General features: G+C 30.7%; 1 protein-coding gene across 3 annotated transcripts; it reads right to left on the bottom strand.

Annotated features, from left to right (window-relative positions):
- Nucleotides 1–8,561: 8,561 nt before the first annotated feature.
- On the bottom strand, nucleotides 8,562–22,242 carry LOC130674552 (uncharacterized). 3 transcript variants are annotated; one of them, XM_057479910.1, is made up of 8 exons: nucleotides 21,919–22,242; nucleotides 20,088–20,307; nucleotides 14,783–16,252; nucleotides 14,295–14,499; nucleotides 11,412–13,699; nucleotides 11,203–11,330; nucleotides 10,906–11,089; nucleotides 8,562–10,842 (listed from the first exon to the last, which is right to left on the bottom strand). In XM_057479910.1, exons 1-3 carry the CDS (start codon nucleotides 21,927–21,929, stop codon nucleotides 14,783–14,785), a joined length of 1,701 nt encoding a protein of 566 aa, XP_057335893.1. In that variant the 5' UTR covers nucleotides 21,930–22,242; the 3' UTR covers nucleotides 8,562–10,842; nucleotides 10,906–11,089; nucleotides 11,203–11,330; nucleotides 11,412–13,699; nucleotides 14,295–14,499. The 3 variants fall into 3 exon arrangements, with proteins under 3 accessions (XP_057335893.1, XP_057335894.1, XP_057335892.1); XM_057479911.1 differs by having other exon boundaries at nucleotides 11,233–11,330; XM_057479909.1 differs by having other exon boundaries at nucleotides 8,563–10,842; nucleotides 11,175–11,330.
- Between the last annotated feature and the right edge of the window lie 385 nt (nucleotides 22,243–22,627).

Here is a 22,627-nt window from a genome sequence, read left to right as displayed (position 1 = left end):
GGCTACACATTGTCTTTTGAATATTTCCACCTGCCCTCGTAAAACAAAACAAAAAAAAAAAAAAAAATCATTAGTAATTTTCCAGAAATGCCCATCTTAGAAATTATTCAATTAATGATTTTTATCGAATTGAATTTTGTAATTATATATTTTTTTATTAATTTATAAAATTATCGTTTGAATATTCACGGGAAAATTTTTAATTAAATAAATGGAAGTGAGTACTTAAACTAGAATAAATTTATCACTTAATATGAATACAAAAATAATATTTTATCATAACAATTATTTTGAAAATAATCGAGTCGATAAAACTTTTTATACGATTCACTTTTTGCGTTTTGCTTTTAATTAAAATTATAGAAATTATGAAAAAATTTAAGGAAACATTTAATATAGAAAATCAAATTCTCTTTAAATTTAGGGGAGGGTGGGGCAGAGCGGCCCCCCTAAGCCAATTATTATATTTTGTGGCTTTCAACCATAAGATCACTTTACTTTTGTCCTATTTCGAACAAATTTATGGACATTTTGCCAAAATTTTGAAAAAAAAATTTTTTTTTTGTGGGGCAGAGCGGCCCCCTTCCAAAAAGTGATGAAAAAAATTTTTTTTTTCGTTTTTTTTTTTTTTTTTAAATTGTTTTCATCATTAAGAATGTATTTCTTTCTCTTGACAACTATTTTTGGTTTTATATTACTCGAAACAAAATTTTTTAAAGCGTAAAAAATCGTTCACTCTTGATTACCTTAATTACTAATTGTTATTTAATAAAAAAAAAATCAATTCTATAATTTTACTTTTTTTCAAAAATTTACACCGGCACACAAAAAAAAATAAGTTCTCTGTACTTTTGACGGGACCGATTTATTCCCATGTATTTTGACCCGCTGAATCCGAATCCGAGGTCCGTTTAACCCGTACACCCTCAGATTTTTAGAAAACTTTAAAAAACCTCAAAAATACACAAAAATCGACCGTTTTTTTAATTTATAAATTTTTTTAACCCTAATTAAGCATGATTTTTATGTATTTCGGTCCTCCACATACTAACCTGAAGTTTATTTAAAACATTAGCCATTCAAAGTCTGAGTAAATTCCAAAAAACCCCAAAAAATTGCAAAAAAGCAAAAAAATTCTTAGTATTGTGATGAAAAAAATTTTATAGGGCTAAATAAATAATTATTTTCATGTATGTTTATCTGTCACATATAATTCTCGAACATCCATGGCTCAGACATCTCTAAAATTTTAAATAAATGGCAAACATTCCCAAAAAATCGAAAAAACTAAAATTTGGTATAACAAAAATCAATTTTTAAATCGAAATAAATAAAAGAAATCATATTGTTTGATCTGTGATATATATATAAAAAATATTTTGGCCTAAAACATAAAAAAATTTTACTGTGCTTCAAAAAATCTTTATAGAAACGTTATTTCAATATTAATTCGTTCTCCGCTTATATCTAACCCTTTTGTCCTCAAATGTCCTACATAAAGGGTTTCTCTTTCGTTTCCTCATTTCTTCAGGTAGATCTCTCTGTAGTGTCCAACAATCTGCCATCATATTGACATCCCACTTACCTTGATAACGTTTTTCCATTACACTGATGTCCTGATGGAATCTTTCACCTTGCTCTTTACTATAGTCACCAAGATTTTCAGGAAAGTGTGAAAGGTGAGAATGTCAATAGTGCAATTTGGAATTCATTAAGCAACCCAAAGTATCATAGTTGTATATATATATCACAGATCGAACAATATGATTTCTTTTATTTATTTTGATTTAAAAATTGATTTTTGTTATACCAAATTTTAGTTTTTTCGATTTTTTGGGAATTTTTGCCATTTATTTAAAATTTTAGAGATGTCTGAGCCATGGATGTTCGAGAATTATATGTGACAGATAAACATACATGAAAATAATTATTTATTTAGCCCTATAAAATTTTTTTCATCACAATACTAAGAATTTTTTTGCTTTTTTGCAATTTTTTGGGGTTTTTTGGAATTTACTCAGACTTTGAATGGCTAATGTTTTAAATAAACTTCAGGTTAGTATGTGGAGGACCGAAATACATAAAAATCATGCTTAGTTAGGGTTAAAAAAATTTATAAATTAAAAAAACGGTCGATTTTTGTGTATTTTTGAGGTTTTTTAAAGTTTTCTAAAAATCTGAGGGTGTACGGGTTAAACGGACCTCGAATTCGGATTCAGCGGGTCAAAATACATGGGAATAAATCGGTCCCGTCAAAAGTACAGAGAACTTATTTTTTTTTGTGTGCCGGTGTTATCAAGTAAAAAAAAAAATTTAATTTTTATAAATTTTTAGTGACCAAATTTGCCTCTTACATAGAGAAACGGCCGAAAAATATGAAAAAATAATTTTTTCGGAAGTTTCGGCTGGTCCATTTTGCCCCAGGTGTTATGCGTAGGGCTAGAAATGTGGAATTATAATAATTTTTTTTTAATTTGACGATAAAAATATGGAAAAATCACTTTTTCAAAATTTTGGGCTTGTCCATTTTGCCCCAATTGTCATGCGTAGGGGTAAAAATGCGCAAACATCGGATTTATAGTAATTAGTGGAAAAAAAAAAAATTTTTTTTTTAATCAAAATTTCAGGAGGGCCGCTCTGCCCTACCCTCCCCTATACCAATACATTTCTAAAATATCTTTAATAGTTTAGGCAGAATTTCAATTTCCACGACAAAAGTTTATGAGGACAGTCCCTTGGAAATTTCACTGTGGAAGGGAAAAAAATTTTAAATCTATTGAAATTAATGTGGATTTAAAATCTGGCCTAATTCAATCTTGTAAAATTTAAATGACTTTTTCCCGGTTTAAAATTTCAAATCATTTTCATAAACTTTATTCTATAAGTTACTACTTAATATAAAATATATTTTATATATGAACACAAGTTAATTTATAATATACACTAATTAAATAAGTGATACTTATTAATTTAATTATTAAATTTTAACCTTTTTTTAGTAAAATAGATTCTGGTTTAAAATTTTAAGAATATTTTTTTTTAAAAGTATCTAATAAGAAAAGGCAATAACAAACGTGTTACAATATGAAATTGTGTATTACATATATCGAGAAAAAATATTTTTACAAAGATAAATTAACTCAAGTCCTATCTAATCGTATTAATGATTTGAAAAGTTAAAAGCAATTAAAATTTAATTTTCTATAATAATGTATTTATTTCCATGATTCTCGGACGAAAGTCCAAGTTTCATCCCTAAAGTGAGTAAATTTTGTGTAAATATTAATTTATTTCAAGCCGTAAGATGGACGGTGGAGTGTGTGCATTCATCCAGATCCTCCCTGGTCAGACATCATCTTCTAATTATAAAAAATAATTTTTCTCAAGACTTCTTTGGGGTTCTCCTACTAGAGGACATCATAAAAAACAAAAAACGTTAATATTGTGATGGTTTATTCCCAACAGGATCAAAGTTACGGGCTACTCTTCATGGATAGTCATCCTCATCTATCCTAATTCATCTTTATTTATCCTCATATGAGTCTGGGCTTGAAAAATAAATTTTTCTTAGGACTTTTTTGAGTCTTTCCTACTAGAGGACATCATAATGAACAAAAAACGTTTGTATTGTAATGGGTCGTTCCTAACAGGAAAAAAATTACGAACTGCTTTTCTCAAAAATACATAGATAGTGATATCCTCATCCATTTGTTGCTCAGTAGAGAAATTTTCTACACAGAAAAAACAATTAACTTGAATCAAGGAAAATATTCTTGATTCAAGAAATTTTTTTTGATCGATTCGGAAGATAAAAATTTACTTGCCTCAAGTAAACAATTATCTTCATATCTTTATCTTGAATCAAAATTTTATTTCTCACGTCAACATATTTTTACGCTTAAATAAAAAAATTTTCACTTGTTCCAAGAGTTTATATTTCTTAAAGTTAGAGATATTTATTTTGGAGCAAGATACATTATTTTTTTGTAGCAACATTGCATTTTTTTGGTTAAAGAAAATATAATTTCTCGGAACAAGTGCTATTCTATTTCACGCAAGAATTTTTGTATTCTCCGACCAAGAAAACAAAAGTTGCTCAAGCCAAGAGAAAAAATTTCTTGGGAGAAAAGATCGATATAGAGAAGGGGAAAGTCACCGATGCTAGACAGCAGCAGCAGAGATTTTATGACGTTTGTTTATTTTTGTAATTCGAATTTATATTTTATTTAAATCATTTATCAACTGACATACTTTTTAAAGTTAGTGCAGTGCATTAGTCTGGCTCTCTATTTGAATGCTTTTAATTATTAAAAAAAAAAAAAGACCTTGGAATTTTTATTTTTTGTGAGTAAATAAATAATTTAATTTTTATATTTTGAAAGAATGGAGGGTGGGAGAGTTTAAATAAAAGTAATTATAATAAGTGAACTAATTAAAAAAGAAAATTGAAAGAAAATGCGGTCAAGCCTGCGGCCAATCGGGAGTACAATCTTCTATCGGAAATAGATTTCATTGGAGCTTTCTCCGACGAATCAAGTGGACTAAGTCATCATTTTAACCCACTTTTACCCCTTAAAGCGCTTGTATATGGCTTTGTTGTTAATTCTTATGTCATCCTCTGCCTGGATTCGATAGAGGGGATATATTTCTACTTCCAAACCAATTTTCAGCCGAATCGAATCATAATTATAGATTTTACGACGAATCAAGTGGACAAAGTCATCATTTTAACCCAAAGCTATTCAACCCATATATAATTTCAACGTACTTACATTAATTATCAATTATTTTACTCATGCAATTCAACATAAATAATAGTAATTAACAGCTGATTGATTAATTGATTAATTATTTTCAGTTACACGGAGTAGGTCAAATTCATCAAATCGCCATTAAAAATACAATCGAGGACAACTTGACATCAGTTGATTCCAAAACTGATAAATCTGATTCGCTTGAAAGAAGTATACAGGCGTTTAAAAATAATGGGCATGATGTTGAAATTAATTAAATAAAACCGAGTACTTTAGATAATTCAAATATTTATGTTAAAGAAAGTAAACTAGCATTAGAGCTAGTTTACTTTTTTCAAGTCGATAATTAATTAATAAAATATGGTCAAGTAATTTTAAATGTCACACAAAGTTGGTAGTCCAGTAAAATCATTCTCCGTTTTTTTTGCCTTTTTCAATTTGCCTTCCATACAGTAATTTCATGTAATATGTTTATGTATAACAACAATAAAGTTGAAAAATATTTTTTACTAATATACTTTATACTTATTATTGTAAGCAAATAACTCATAAATTTATTTATAATAATCGCCTTTATTGAATCATTTGTAAAAATTTATTTATTATAATAATTTTAGAAATTCATAATTGTGAGTATTTTCATAACTAATAATCGTTTGATAAAAAAATACTTATTTAATTATTTACTCTGTAAAAATTAGTCTACTCAGGTACTTGTAGAGCCACCCGATGAAAAAAGATTTTATACAATTGTATAAAATTATATACAAAAAATGGCCCGATCCAATTGTATACAACTGTATCAAAATTGTATACAATTCTCCACAAAATGTATACAATTGGATCGGGCCATATTTTCTATCCAATTTATATATAGTCTATATATAATTTTATATAATCTTTTTTCTTCGGGCACTTAAGTGTGAAAAAAAAATATATCTCATTTAAGAATTAAATGCTTACTAGCATTGTAACAAACGATAATATTTTTTTTAAATCAAAGGATTGAAATTAATAAAATAATAACGGTAACGATAATGAAAAATAATAATAAAATGATGCAGATTAGAAACCTGCAAAAATTATTAGACGTCCGCTAACTTTAGTGTCATATAAAAATGTATGTGCAAGTTATGAATAATGTCGAGTACTTCACCAGTATGCGAATAAACGTAATAACCTGATAACTTATTTAATTTTTTTTTTTTTACGTAAAGTATACTGTAATTTTTTATATCATAAATAATAAGATAAAAATAATTATTTATACTTGCACAGATATCTTTTTGAAAGTTCAAATAAATGATATGAATTATAAGTTATATGGAAATTTATATCAAAATGTTTAGAAATAATGTGTAGTTAATTTTTAAAAATAAGTGTCAGGTATTTTTCATCTAGCTTATTATTATAAATAATAATAATAATGATGTGTAATGAACAATTATTTGTATCTTTTACAAGTTTAATAAAAATTTATAACTGTGTAATTTACTCTATTAATAATTTTTAATTATTCCATTACTATTTATTATTTTATTTTAATCTAATTAATTAATTTTTTAATTATTATTATTATTGTTAAAAATATGACAAATTTAATTATTAAATGTTTTAATTTTAATTTTTGTTTAAAAATAGAAAACAAATTTTTTATAGAAAATTTGATATCAATTTTTTTTAAGTTCCGATTGTATAGAACTAGAAGTATTTACATATATGTTATATGTCAACCCAAGTAGCACAGAGACATTTTTAAGATGTCTTTTAAAAGGACAAGACGAATTTTTTTTTGTTCCAAAGTCATCTTTTTTGGTATAAATCCGACATTCAAATGTTGGTTCCGAAGACAGAGAAAAATTGTGTCGTTTTTCCTGTCTCATTTCAATTAAAAAGTCATTTAGATGACTTATTTTACCACCATTTGTAATTTACTTTTTGTCGTCACTTGTGTTAAGTTCTTTAAGGCCATACTAAGACAATGCCTCCCATTTTTTAAAAATTTTCAATGACTTTCAATTGTCATAAGCGTATCAAAATTTAATTAATTAATTAAAAAAAATTTGAAACTTTAATTGAAAAAAGGGCAACGTAGAAGTAATTTCGACGAGATATAAAATTAAAAAAAAAACTAATTACAGTTGATATCAATTATAAGTTAAACGTAATTTGTTGAATAAATTTTAGCCTAAAAAATTCAAAAATTCGAATTATAAAATTGAAATGAAGATTTTACTGAAACTTATTTAACAAATTTTGATTATATTTTGATTGATGTCAACTGTAAGTAATTTTTTTTAAATTCTATGCCTATGTGGAATTACTTCTACGTTGTCCTTTTTTCAATTAAAGTTTTAATTTTTTTTTAATTAATTAATTAAATTTTAATACGGTTATGACAGTTGAAAGTCATTATATATGTTATGAACTTAATATTTATTGCGCAGCGACTGCATGTCCTCACGTCAGACACTATTAATTTTTCTGCCTGCTTGTAAATAATCATTTTTATTGTTTTTTATTTGTAGGGGAAGGGGGGGGGGGCAAAACGGGGTAGGGTGGGCAAAACGGGGTACCCTCAAAATTTTATGAAAAAAAAAAAATTTTTTTTTTTCGTCTAATTAGTATAACTCCGATATATTTGCGCACATTTAGCCCTACGCATGACACCTGGAGCAAAATGGACCAGCCGAAAATCCTGAAAAAATGATTCTTTCAAATTTTTATCGTTAAATTAAAAAAAATTTGATATAATTCCGCATTTTTAGCCTTACCCATAACACCTAGGGCAAAATGGACCAGCCGAAAATTTTTAAAAAATGATTCTTTTATATTTTTATCGTCAAATTAAATAAAATATAATACATTAATCCATTTTTCGGCTGATTTGTTATAGCTGGGTCAAATTTGGCCACTAAAAATATTCGAAAATAATATTTTATTTTTTTATTGATAAAATATTTTAAATAATGCAAAATAATCTCAATCTAAAAAATCAAAAAACACGTTTTTTGGGTTCACAATAATGACAAATAAGAAATACAGAATTGTTTTTTTTTTATTAAATAGCAAATAGTAATTAAGCTAATCGAGGGGAAACGATTTATTACACTTAAAAAAATTTTTCTTGAGTACTATAAAACCAAAAATAGTTGTCAAGAGAAAGAAATACATTCTTAATAATGAAAACAATTTAAAAAAAAAAAAAAAAATATCATTTTTTGGAGGGAGGCCTCTCTGCCCCACAAAAATTTTTTGTTTTGCCTTCGTGTCCACCAATGATGTGAAATGTAATTTTTCTTTATGTATATTACATATAAAAGATTCAAGTAATAAAATTTGATCAATTTTCAGAAATTTTTTTTTTTCAACTTTTTTTAAGGGTACCCCGTTTTGCCCGCCAAAAATAAAAATTTTATTTTTTAACGGCAGCTAAAAATTTTGTCTATTTACCTTGAATATCACTAAAAACAAAAAGATTTAGCGTATTTTAGTCCTCGAAAACTTAGTATTTCCTTAGGTACCCCGTTTTGCCCCCCCCCCTCCCCTATTTAATTTAATAAAAAAGAATAATAACAATAAAAATTAGAAAAACCAAATAAAATGACTAATCATAAAATAAATATATCAATAACAATAAAAATAATTATTTCAATTATTTATAAGCAAATGAAAATACAGATGAAAATTTATATAAATAAAAAAAAAAAGTTACTCCACCGATTCGACATAAAACTCAGTGGGTTTCAATATCAAATATTATTTTTTACATAAATTTAATGTAAAAATATTAATTATAACAAATATCGAATTTTTTTGCACAACCCTTTCTATCGCAATGCCGTCAAAATACATACATCATTTTAAAGTAAAATTTTTTACATAAATGTGATGAAATGTTTCGATGTAAAATAAATATAACAATTTTTTATGTGAGAGTACTGTAACAATATGAACATATCCGAAACATTACATTGTGATGTGAATGTGACGATAAAATAGAATCACCAAGACTATGTCACTTATAAGTCGATTTTGTTTCGTAAATCCGAGGTAATATCTAGAATGTAAAGCTAACGTTAGTATGTGATATAAATATAACGTCACATTTAGGTCACCAATGTGATATCACTCGGTCAGTAACATGCATGTAATCGTAATGTCACATTAACGTCACAAATTTGACGTACCATTTACATTACAATTTATATCATCAGAATGTAAAATTTACGTTGTATTTGTTACGTTACATGTTCTCTAGATGTGATATCATTGTTACGTTGGTGTGTTCACTGGGTGGGTACTTAACCTTATGAATTTTCAATTTTTTTATTTTTACACTGCTTACATTTTATTCATTTATTTTAAAATTTAAAAAAGTGACAGTTGTCAGATACATTGACACTCATTCCTGAGGTTCAATGATTAATTTTCGGATTTTACAGAAATAAAAAATAAAAATATGCACAAGTAGAAAATTTTAAAAACTATAAGTGCAATTTTTTCAAATACATTTTTTTTTTTGTAATTTATCGTTTTAAAAAAAATCCGAAAATTATAAGACGTCGGCTACCTTCAGGTATTATCAGATTCTTTGATGTATTAGTGTTCTCTGCCTACAGTAATTCCGTACTTGGGAATTCGTTTCACTCCCAACATAAATCACTCCAATTTAAATTTATTTTCCAAAAAAAAACCATTTTATACTCCGCGCGCGAAATTTAAACGGAGCGCTGTAATTTAACACTAGCGTCATTTTCAAATTTTTTTAAACAGCGGCTGTCAAATCATAACTTTTTAAATGCCGCGTTTTTAATTTTAATTAATTAATTGAGTAGACTAAAATTTTTAAAAAATAATTGAAATAATTTAAGTACTACAATCAAGATCTTCTAATTTTTTCGGTCGAAATTTATTTATCAAATTTGTTTCATTCTCAATTGAAATTAACTGTCAGTTATTTTTATTTACATCTTTACATCGGTGGAATTGGAAACTACGTTTTTTTTTTTTTTTAATTAATGTTATCCAATTGTTTACAAAATTTATTTATTAGAAATAATTACAATAATAATAATAATAATTTTAGCATGAAATAATTAACAATCATCAATCCTTATCTATTTAAGTCTACACTTTTGACAACTTTTTTTATCACTGTCATGATAAGACAGCAGTGGAATTTTAACAGTCAGGACATAACGCCAGTGATCATTTACCAGAAGGTTGCCGAGTATCAACTCAACATTACTCGGGTTGCTGATTCTCTTTAGGAGTAAAGTAGCAACTGCTTCAACGGATGATCTCTCCAGGTTGCATAAAATTTTGTGAATAAATTCCCTTATATTTTTTGAATTTTTTAAAGACCAGGACATAAAAATATCTAGCAGGTGGACGAAGTGACCAGAGCCGAGGCTGCTGATGCTTTTGCTGATCAGCAGAGAAATCAATTTTACATTCGGGCTGATGTTAAATTCTCTGGAGACGTCATTTAAAAATTTGACAGCACGCGTTGTGTGATAAATAATTATTTTTGTGTAAACGTCAAGAGAAAAATACTTGCTAATGTTTCCCTGAGTTTTGTTTGATATCAATGGTGGCAGTGAGACCAAAACCTGTAGGAAGTTGCGCCAGTTTTCATCAAATACGGTTTGCTCGATGGCTGTCAGAGGTTCTGGTCTGCCAGCTGTCACTATTGACGAGTACAGAGTCTCACTTTTTATTATTTTTTCCAGCAATGATGTGATTAAATTGATGATATTTCTGTCTGTCGACTTTTTCAAGTGATCTGTCAGCACTTGGAGTGACTCGTACAGCATCGAATACAACGGGCCTTGGATCAATTTGTCGACTAGAGATACTAGGGTATCATCAGGACATTTTTCTAAGAGGGCCAGATCCCTTTTAATAATTTCTCCATGGAGGAATCAGTCAACTTCGGTATCACTAGTGTAATTTTGCAGCCCGATAACAGGAAACGATTTCAAATACACCAGCACACGGATTTCGAGTTTTTTAAATTTGCTATTATTTAGATCTTGAAATCTATTTAGAGTTTCAATTAAATTTTTAGCTGCCCCTATTGTATCTGAAATAATTATTTATGTATTACAAATATTCAAATTTTGAGTTGAAATTATGTTTTACTTACTTTTGGTTTTAAATAAAAACTCGGTAAATTACTATTATGTGACTCTGTACGTCCGCGTAATGAAGTAATCGAAAAAGGTCCAAATCCTCAAAGATTCAATGATTCACCTTCGAGTACAACTAATACCATTCCAGTAATTAATATCATTCCTATACGAGCATTTGATTTGCGAATTAAAGATTCTCTAAAAAAAAAAAAATTTTCTTTAATGTCATAAATTAATTTAATAAAACTTTTCTTTTAATTAAAAAAAAAAAAAAAAAATATACTCGTCGTATTATTAACAAAATCACCAACAGCATGACTAATTAATCCAGAAGGTATTACCACACATGTCGCTATTATTTTAGACAGCACTTATGGAGCCACTTGAAGGAATGGATTTTCCATCATCGCTTCGTAATATTTTTGACATTCATCTACAGCTGTAATAATAAATATATAATTTACATAAATGATTATAATTTATAACAGTAATAATAATAATAATTAATTATTATAATTACAATTCCATGCTGTCCATAATTGATCCCACCATGACATTTTATGTGGATATCATACTGTTGGAATAAAGAAGCTATCACAAAATAAATCAATAGTTTAACAATCAATGGTAAACACTTTGTAGCAAGACCAATTTTCTGAATACAATTGCCCGTTGAATTGAATGCTTGTTTTTATTTCTCACATTGTGTATGTTTATCGCTTCTTTATCCTTGTCCTTGACCATTGGCCTCACTTGTTGTAACGTTGATAATATTTTAATTTTTTTGCTTGCTTTTGTTATCTTCATTTTGCATACGCGCATTGATTTTATCAATTTCAATTTTATATACACATATGCAAATTTTTTTTTTGTCAACATATTGCAACATCAACAATAACATGACTCATGTAATTTCATATGTCCACATGACAGCTGCAAGTTGATAAGATGTAATCTCTAAGTCACTGACAGTTGATTTAAAATTTTTGAATTATCAAAAGTCTTCGGCTTTCCAATTTCAAAGTTGTCTTCAAGAAGGAAATTCATGTGGTGGTTTGGCTCCACTCCGCAAAAAGCCTGCCGCAGTGACTCGTCTGTATTCCTGTCTTAATATAAAACAGATCACGCCATTCCAACTGCCATATGCTGAGACGAAATTTCATCTCTTTTCTTCTTAGTATCATTCAAAATATTGCGCACTTTGATATTCTACTGAATGTTCATAAATATATAGTTTTTAGATGTTGCATGTTGAAGGATGCACGTAATAATCAAAGGATAGCACAGTGAAGAAAGGTCATTACATGAGTCTATATGCCATAGTTTCCAAGACATGGTTGCAACGTAGGACCCAAACTCGAAGCAAAGTTCATTTATCGAATGGAGAACGTTGACTTGAGAAGTATTAAGTGATTTCCAGCCAATCATTAATAACTGTGTTCGACAGCCCAATGTTCGATATTCCTGGCCTCGAGGGACTGGAATGTCGTATAAATCAACCATCTGTCGAAACGAGGTGGAATTCATCGATAACGTCCACCTTCATGCAGTATGTAAGCCAGCAGCAATAGTAAAAAAAAAACCGACTAATAAACGCTGGTTAGAGATCGACGCCTTTTTTCTGCATGAAAAGATACCTCTCCTTTTGGCATGTATAAAGCGGCCATATAAGAGAGATAATGTATTTTCAACTATAGACTTCCTCCATATGTTCAAGAGTTGCGGAAGTACGGATATGTTCTTTGTGGTTCAAGAAAAATGATTTCTCCAGCACGGCAAGCAGCACAGCAGCCAGATCAAGGTACTTCACCACCAAGCAGACTGCAAGTTCCAGCGATTGCAGTCAATGCTGCAAGTCCAAGAAGTTCCAATGCGGGTATCAATGATGTTGTGGCTGAGTTGAGACAAATGAATCTCAATGTGGGATTGAGTTTGAACCAGTTAAACACCACAGTCAGACAACTCAGTACCACAGTCGGCCACTCAGCAACCAACAGATTTAAACCAATGCTGAGTTACAACAACTAAAAACCGACTTCGAGAAGAATTGTAAGGAGCACCGATGGCTTATGGCCGACATGACACCTAGGATATCACCACCTCATGATGTTCAAGATTCACCAGCTTATGCAGCCCCATCTGCAGTCGAGTCTAAAGAACACAATCGGCCACTTGGTTCTGCTCGAGACTCTGATCGGTCATCTCCTTCAGTTGAAGCCCTGTCACAGAATGATAGTCCTAATCCGTCATCAGAATCAGCTCCAACACCTCAACGTGACATTCCTGATTCTGATGAGTTATCTAGTGAAGCTCCAGTTTCACCAGTATCTAGTTTCTCGGAATAATCGGTGGGTAATTCTCGGCGATCTATGTATCATCTGAGATCACGAGTTTGGATACGGGATACTATTGTCAAGAAGTATCTCGAGGATCGCAATGAAAAAGAACAACCCATAATTTCAGTTTCCGAGGTTTCCAGTGATGACAACAACGACGCAGAAAAAAACACAAGATATGTTGCGTCATTTGATGTTGGTTAATCCTCGACGTCCTAGAATACGCCTAACAACAGCGTCATCCTTTGCCATCGACGACCCAGGTGTGTAAGCGAAAACCAATTTCGCGGACTACATCACTTAAGTTGATAAAAGCATTGAGGAATGGAAGTGCAAAGGATGTGAAATACTTTTCCTTACAGTGAATATTCCATCTCATGTCTGGTCAACGTAAATGGGGAGAAGTTTCCAATACGAGGTCGAAGTGAATAGTGACAAAATTTGCCATGACATCACTGCAATGAGAAAACTTCTGAAAAAATATGAATAGGTGAATTACCACATAATTGAGACACATTGAATAAATATTTGAATAACTCGAATTATTCGTATCTTTTTGAATTATTCGATTTGAATCTGAAAATCTTAGCTTTCAAATATTCAATTTTTATTTTATGATCAGCTTAATTTTTTAAAGTAACCAAAAGTAATCATTTCATAGATTGTAAAGTAATTTTTGGAAAATACATCAAAATTTTAAGTCGTTCGAAAGAAAATGTTTGAATTATTTTGTGAATTTTTTAATAATTTGGAACTTTTAAATTATCCGGTTGAAAGTCAAATCGAATAGTTTGATTTGATTCGATACTATAGTTCGTAATTTTACACTATTTGCAAACTCGTAAAAAATATTTCTGCAATCTAAGTCATTTAAAAAACTTCCAGTTAGAAAAAGAAAGAAAAATTGAAGTTTAATATCCTAGTAGTTTTTAAAAATTTATATAAAAGTTAAAAATATAAATATCCTTTTTTTTGTATTTATAAATTTATTTCTGAAACCCTAGTCTTATACGATTGCGTAAATTGGAGCAAACCCTCAATATCTGTAATAAAAAGAAAGTAATTACCTTAATCACATTATGGCTCACTCCAACTTTTGTGTTCAATTTTCCTTCATAATGATTTAAAACTGACAATTTTGAGAAAATTTAGCCACCATTGTTATTTATTATGATGATGAAGATGATGATTATTATTATTTTTATTATTATTACTATGATTATTGTTATTATTTTTTGCGTTGAGGACCGTTTGCACTTGACCAGGACATTGCTAGAAAAATACCAATATCTGAAATTATTATCATAACTCTCGATTACTCTCGGCTATAATATTTTTACCGTGGGATTGTTCATAGTAAAAATTTTATAACAGCTTATTTTGAAAACTACATATTTAAATATTTATAAAATTTTTTGATGACCAGAAAAATTTAAAAATTATGTGAATTTAATAAATTTACATTTACATCTATAAAAATAGGTACAAAAGTTTTATTTTTACTTAAAAAAACAAAATTATACATTTAATGTCGTATATTTATGTAGTTACTCACCTAGTGGTGTTGCTTCATGTGTTTTCTCATTTTACTGACGCCACGGCAAACGAAGTCGCACCCTTCGACATCGCATACAAGATTTCTCTCCATTTCAGTTGACCAAACATGGGTTGGCATATCCCATGTGCGATAAGTATTTCCGCATTCTGTGCACTTCCAATGCTTGTCGCTTGTACCAATCCAAGTGATATAGGCCGCGAAATCGGTGTTCGCGTACACACCTGGGTCATCAACGGCAAAGGACATCGTTGATGAAACTTGGATTCTAGCACGTTGAGGATCATCCAACCCTAAACGACGCAGCATATCTTGTTTTCTTTCTGCGTCTGTCAGTTCTTCATCACTGGAGTCCTCGGGAACTACGGGTTGTTCTCTTTCACGGCCAGATCTCACAAACTTGTGGACGATATCATCCGGTACCCGAGCTCGTGATCTCAGCTGATACATTGATCGCCGAAAACGAGCTGCCGATTCGTCCGAGTCACCAGATACTGGTGGAACTGGATCATCACTAGATGACTCATCAGAATCAGGAATGTTGCGTTGAGGTGATGCTGGAGCTGATTCTGATGACGAAACCGGACTGTCATGCTGTGATGGGGCTTCAGCTGGAGTTGATGACCGATCTGAACTAGACCCTCGAGCAGAACCAGACGGCCGATTGTGTTCTTCAGGCTCGTCTGAGGCTGGAGCTGCATGGGCTGGCGACTCTCGAACATCATGAAGTGGAGGTGATGCCCTAGGTGGTATGACAGCTTCAGCTTGGTGCTGCCCCCTACAATGCTCCTCGAAATCAGTCCTTAGTTGCCGTAACGCAGCTTCGGTTTGGGTTTGTTGGATGCTGAGTTGGCCGACCGTGTTGCTGAGTTGGCCGACCGTGGTGCTGAGTTGGCCGACCGTGGTGCTGAGTTGGCCGACTGTGGTGTCTAATCGGTTAAAACCCGATGCCACATTGAGGTTCAATAGCTTCAACTCAGCCACGATATCATCGCTACCCGCATTGGATGGTCCTGGAGCTGCATCATTAACTGCAATCGCTGGAACTTGCAGTGTGTTTGGTGTTGATACACCTTGATCTGGCTGCCGTGCTGGCTCCTGTGCTTCCTGTCGCGCAGGAGAAATCTTTCGCCTTGACCCACCACGAACATATCCGGGATTCCGCAACTCTTGGATGGAATGGAGAAAGTCGATGGTGGAAAATACATTATCCCTCTTGTATGGCCGCTTTATGCATGCCAAAAGGAGAGATATCTTCTTCGGCGGCAAAAAGGCATCAATCTCCAACCAGCGTTTGTCGGTCGGTTTTTTTGATGATTGCTGCTGGCTAATGTATTGCATAAAGGTGGACGTTATTGATGAAATCCACCTCGTTTCGACTGATGGTTGAGCCGATTTTGGACGACTCTCCAGTCCGTCGAGGCCAGGAATGTCAAAAACGATAACCCGCTTCGTCCTGGCTTTGTCTTGCTAACATAAACAAATAAGAAAGAGAATAATAAAATACATATATAAAAACAACGTTGTGTAGAGAAAATAAACACAAATTCCATAACATTTTTTGTGCGTTTAAAATAAAATCCCTGGCGGATCCGATTCACAGTGAATTACGGTAATTTACTTTGGAAAAGTGAATGACGCCAAATTCACGCAAGTATACCGAAATAATACAGTGAATTTACGGTAAAACACCGTAAATTACTGTGATTCACAGAAACGATAATATGTGATTATCACGGTGACTTAACGGTGAATTCACTCAAATTTACGGTAATTCACAATGATTCATAGTATTACAGTAAATTACCGTGATTTTAGAAATGATAGATGGATTTTTAGTGACAAAATATATTCTATTTGGTTTTACGAGAGTTCTATTAAGAGGCTTTTCTTCAGCGACGTACTTACCCGGGTCGAAAAATTTGATCTGATTTTAGTCTAACTGGACTGTATTTGGACTACTTGGTCTGTTATTGAACTTCGATAAAAATTTTAATCTGTTTTTGATTTACCCGGACTGAAAAATTTGACCTGATTTTAGTCTGATTGGACTATTTGATCTGATTTTGATCTTTTATGAAAATTTTAAGCTGTTTTCGACCTGCTACTTTAAAAAACAAACGCGTTACGAGCAGACTAAATCAGATTAATTCGTGAACTTTAAAAAATTTTAGTTCTGAAAATTTACAAGGACAAAACTAGATTAAATCATGGACTTATAAAATTTTTATTTATGGGCAATATTTATGAAAAAATATTAAGTTGCAGAATTGATTATGTTTTATTTACTATTTATTTACTATCTTTTGTTTAAAAATGTCGGCAGTTAATGAAAATTTGCCAGCTTAATTTTTTAGTTGTCTTCATTGAATATTTATATCATTGAATAAAAGTGATAAAACAACTCTTAAAATGTCAAGAATTTTTTCTTATTTACTGGATAAAATTGAAAATATTTTGGCATAAGAAAACATCAAAATTCTTGTGCTACGGAGAAAAATGTTGGCTCGAAATCTACCAATTTTTATTATGCTGTCGACCAAACTTGAAACAGAAAGTAAAGTATCCAAAAAATTACTATATGCTCCTGTAAAAAATTATTATGCTGCATCAAAATTATTATAATGTATGGAAGTAATTGATATTGAAGCTCATCGATAAGTTTCTCGCGCGTAATAAGTAATGTGATACAGTATAATCATTTTTTGTAAAAGCACGTTAACTTTTTTGATGCTTTACTTCCTGTTTCAAGTTTAGTCGACAGCATTGTAAAAATTGGTAGGTTTCGAGCCAACATTTTCTCTGTGTGACATCTTATTATGTAAGCGCATTAGCATGTTTTAAATACCAAGAAAATTAAAATAAATCAATAAATCTAGATTATTATTATTATTTATATTTATAAAAAGTCCTGTATTTGTCCTTAAAAACAATTGAACACAGACTAAATATTATAATAAAAAAGTCTGTTTTTAGTCTAAACGCGATTTAAAACAGACTAAATATCATACGAAAATGAGTCTGATATTGGCCTGGATAAGGAATAGTACGGGCAAAAACAGATTAAATTCTTATATAAAATAAATACGATTTATAAACTTGAATTAAAGGAAAAATATTTGAATTTATCATTTATTTGAAAACAGATCTAATTTTTTGACCCGGGATTACGGTAATTTACTTTGGAAAAGTGAATGACGCCAAATTCACGCAAGTATACCGAAATAATACAGTGAATTTACGGTAAAACACCGTAAATTACTGCCCGTGTAAAAAAAATTTTTGTTCCTAATGAATTTAGATCTGAATTTCATAACGAAACTCAGATCGTGACACAAATATGACTTTCATCATGAATTTGCTCCCACGATTTTTCGTCTAGTAAATCCGTATCACTTCTAAAAATTTATTATTATGTTTTTGAATTGGACTTGGGATGACTTCGATAGAAACTTGACTGAATTAAACCTTTTGTCAAATTTATCGACTCAGAAATTACCAATAAATTTCTTCTATCAAGTACTCGATTATCGTAAATCAGTTTCGATTGTAAAATTAATTTAGTGAATGAACTTCGGATCACTTGGGTAAAAATTTGACTGAGTCATAATTTTGTCGTGATTGAAATTGTTGATACAAATTCATGACGAAAGTCATATTTGTGTCACGATCTGAATTTCGTGATGAAATTTAGATCTAAGTTCATTATGAATAAAAATTTTTTTACACGGGTGTGATTCACAGAAACGATAATATGAGATTATCACGGTGACTTTACGGTGAATTCACTCAAATTTACGGTAATTCACAATGATTCATAGTATTACAGTAAATTACCGTGATTTTAGAGATGATACATGGATTTTTAGTGACAAAATATATTCTATTTGGTTTTACTAGAGTTCTATTAAGAGGCTTTTCTTCAGCGACGTACTTATATTACATCAATGGAACTTTAAGAGTGTTAAAACTTTGTAATGTTAAATTCAAATATTACGATGACTTCAGGTGATTGTTAGAAAATTTATTATTAAAGATACAACCGATAAATTTATATCACACTCACCAATATACCCTGGCTAGTAATACGTATAACAACAAAATCTCAATGTCCGGGATAGACTCTATTGGATAAAATTTATTTTATCTAATATTTGAGGAATAATCAAAATAAAAAAAAAATCATAAAGAATTTTTCTTAACGTCACGGATTAAAAAAGTGAATATAAGCTAAATTAAACATTCTATTTGTAAGTATAGAATAAAGGAAGTAATTTTGAGAAAACAACTCATCTTGTTAATAAGCTTAAAGTCTTATGAGTGTTTAGGTTTCTTTTTGAGCCTTATTGAGAAACCTTCTGATACGCGTTATTATTTGAATTTAAATGAATTCGATATTATAGATTTCTATGCAGTTGAGACACTATGTTTTTTGCAATAATAATGATTGTATTAGATAATTGAGAAGGTTATTTGCATGTTTGCAGTTTAGGTTTCACTATATTTAAATGGTGTATTACCGTACGATGGACGGTGTGGCTCAATAAGTTATAGATCAAATTGAATGGAATACAGTATAGTGCGGGATAGCTCAACTGGTAGAGCACTCGGCGCGATACCGAATCGGTCTGGGTTCGATTCCCAGTTCGGGCTATCTATATTTTTCTCAATTTATCTATAAATTGTCTTATTGAGAAGGTTATTTGCATGTTTGCATGTTTAGGTTTCCACTATATTTAAATACCTACGTAAATTACCTCTATTTTAGAATTGATTTCGATTGGACCACCATGAATCAAGATTTAAATTACGCTATTCAATGGTAAAATCACTGGAATTTCACTGTGTATCACGGTGAAATCTTACGGCAACTTACATTAAGTCTCAGTGATTTTCACAGTGGTTCAAAGCGAATCCCGATTATGCAGGCACGCGTGAATTTGAGTGTATCACGGTTAAAGTATATTAATTCACAGTAAAATTGCTGAGATTAACGGTGAAAGTCCAGAGATTTTATTGTGAGTCACGGTGAAGTCACACGGTGACTATGATCACTATGATTTTACCGTCATAAAATCACTATGATTTTACCGTGAATTGGATCCGCAAGAGAAAGGATTAAATGGGTATTCGAAAGATGTTTTTCTAGATGCATATAAATGAGCAAAATGGATATCATAATACATGCATCTGGGAGAAAAAACTTATGTATGATTTCGGAATAATCTATATACTTATATCAAGATATCATACGTATAATTTATAACTTTTCAGTATAAATAAATTTATTTTAAGTATGACTTACCACGTCAATAATTAAAATGCCACAGGATGCATTGGCATGGACGTCATTTGTGTGGCAACGCCGTTTGGCGATGATGGTCCGGAAATCCCTGTAGCAACCCGGGACCAATTTCTCCCAGCTGATGAAGTTCCGGGTCCAATTATCCACCGATGTTTGGTGGTACCCAACCAAATCCCGGTAAACGTGTTGGTGGGACTTGTTTATGGACCATTCTTGTGCCCTGTAAAGTAACGTAGAGAAAGAAATGAAAATAAAATACATGGCTTTACACTTTCAATAATATCGAGTGTAGTGTAAACGGACGCGGTGTTTGATATTAAATGTCGGTGCTAATTTAATTACGTATACGAAATTTGAATAACACTCATGACAATGATGATGTATATTTCTAGTGTTAAACAGTGTCGAATCTATACTCAATAAATTAGGATATTATGGAACTGAGATAGAAAGGAATTAATAATTTCAAAAATACTCCAGTTAATTGAGAGATTCAGTTGTCTAAATACCGCTTTGTTATCCCGGGTCGAAAAATTTGATCTGATTTTAGTCTAACTGGACTGTATTTGGACTATTTGGTCTGTTATTGAACTTCTATAAAAATTTTAATCGGTTATTGATCCACCCGGACTGAAAAATTTGACCTGATTTTAGTCTAATTGGACTATTTTATCTGTTTTTAATCTTTTATGAAAATTTTGAGCTGTTTTCGACCTGCTGTTTTAAAAAATAATTGCGTTACGGGCAGATTAATTTAGATTAATTCGTGAACTTTAAAAAATTTTAGTTCTGAAAATTTACAAGGACAAAACTAGATTAAATCATGGACTTGTAAAATTTTTATTTATAGGCAATATTTATGAAAAAATATTAAGTTGCAGAATTGATTATGTTTTATTTACTATTTATTTACTATCTTTTGTTTAAAAATGTCGGCAGTTAATGAAAATTTGACAGCTTAATTTTTTAGTTGTCTTCATTGAATATTTATATCATTGAATAAAAGTGATAAAACAACTCTTAAAATGTCAAAAATTTTCTCTCATTTACTGGATAAAATTGAAAATATTTTGGCATAAGAAAACATCAAAATTCTTGTGCTACGGAGAAAAATGTTGGCTCGAGATCTACCAATTTTTATTATGCTGTCGACCAAACTTGAAACAGAAAGTAAAGTATCCAAAAAATTCGATGCTCTTGTAAAAAATTATTATGCTGCATGAAAATTAATATAATGTATAAAAGTAATTGATATTGGAGCTTATCGATAAGTTTCTCGCGCGTAATAAGTAATGTGATACAGTATAATTATTTTTTGTAAGAGCACGATAATTTTTTGGATGCTTTACTTCGTGTTTTAAATGTGGTCGACAGCATTGTAAAAATTGGTAGGTTTCGAGCCAACATTATTCTCTGGGTGACATCTTATTATGGAAGCGCATTAGCATGTTTTTAAAATACCAAGAAAATTGAAATAAATTAATAAATCTAGATTATTATTATTATTGTTTATATTTATAAAAAGTCCTGTATTTGTCCTTAAAAACAATTGAACACAGACTAATAATTATTATAAAAAAGTCTGTTTTTAGTCTAAACCCAATTTAGAACAGACTAAATATCATACGAAAAAAAAGTCTGATATTGGCCTGGATACTGGACTAGTACGGACAAAAACAGATTAAATACTGATATAAAATAAATACGATTTATAAACTTGAATTGAAGGAAAAATATTTGAATTTATAATTTTTTTTAGGACAGATCTAATTTTTTGACCCGGGTACTATGTAAGTTTACTGAAAATAAAAAGAAAACATATGCTACTTACCAGAACTCCATATTTGCGGAAGAAATACCGGCAAACAAACAACTTGTAAGGCCCGAAATGTCCCGTGTTGGGTCGCCGAACAAAGTTGTCGATTTGCCGGTACCCGTGCGACCAAACGCATAAATTACCGGCGTAAAAGTGGTGTCCGCTCCAGGTTTATTGATTTCTTTAATCACTCGTCGACAATGTTCAAAGGTGGAGTGGAAACTCTCGGAGTAACACCCCACCGTGATGTCTAGATTTTCGAGGACGAGCCGATTACCATGAATCTGGAGGATCTCAGGTTCAAGCGGGGAGGGGTTTGATTCCCAACCCTGAACGATCACGTTCAGCTTGGTGCTATCACTATATAAAATTTAGAGAAATTAAAGATTTAGTGATATAAGTTATGAATGGAAGTATATATTATGAGGTATATATATGTATATTATGTGAATATATATACATTGAGTAAGTATATGTATTAGACTGTGCAAAATAAAATCGGAATTTTTTTCTCAATGTTTCTGATGGCAAAAAAAAATGTTAGAATGACATCTCGATATGTCTACGTCTCGAGTAAAGTCGAGTACATACAAATTTTCAGGTAAAAAATTTTACAATCCCAACTTGATGTTCAACAAATCATCGAATATAACTGATGAAAAAACGACCAAGGTGCGGTTTAATAGGGGGTTAAAATCTCTCCGAAAGTAACTTTTGATAGAAT

Source organism: Microplitis mediator, chromosome 9 (genome assembly GCF_029852145.1).
Source record: "Microplitis mediator isolate UGA2020A chromosome 9, iyMicMedi2.1, whole genome shotgun sequence".
Lineage (NCBI taxonomy): Eukaryota > Metazoa > Arthropoda > Insecta > Hymenoptera > Braconidae > Microplitis > Microplitis mediator.
The sequence above is the reverse complement of the archived record's forward strand: the minus strand, read 5'-3'. Positions and strand labels throughout refer to the sequence as shown.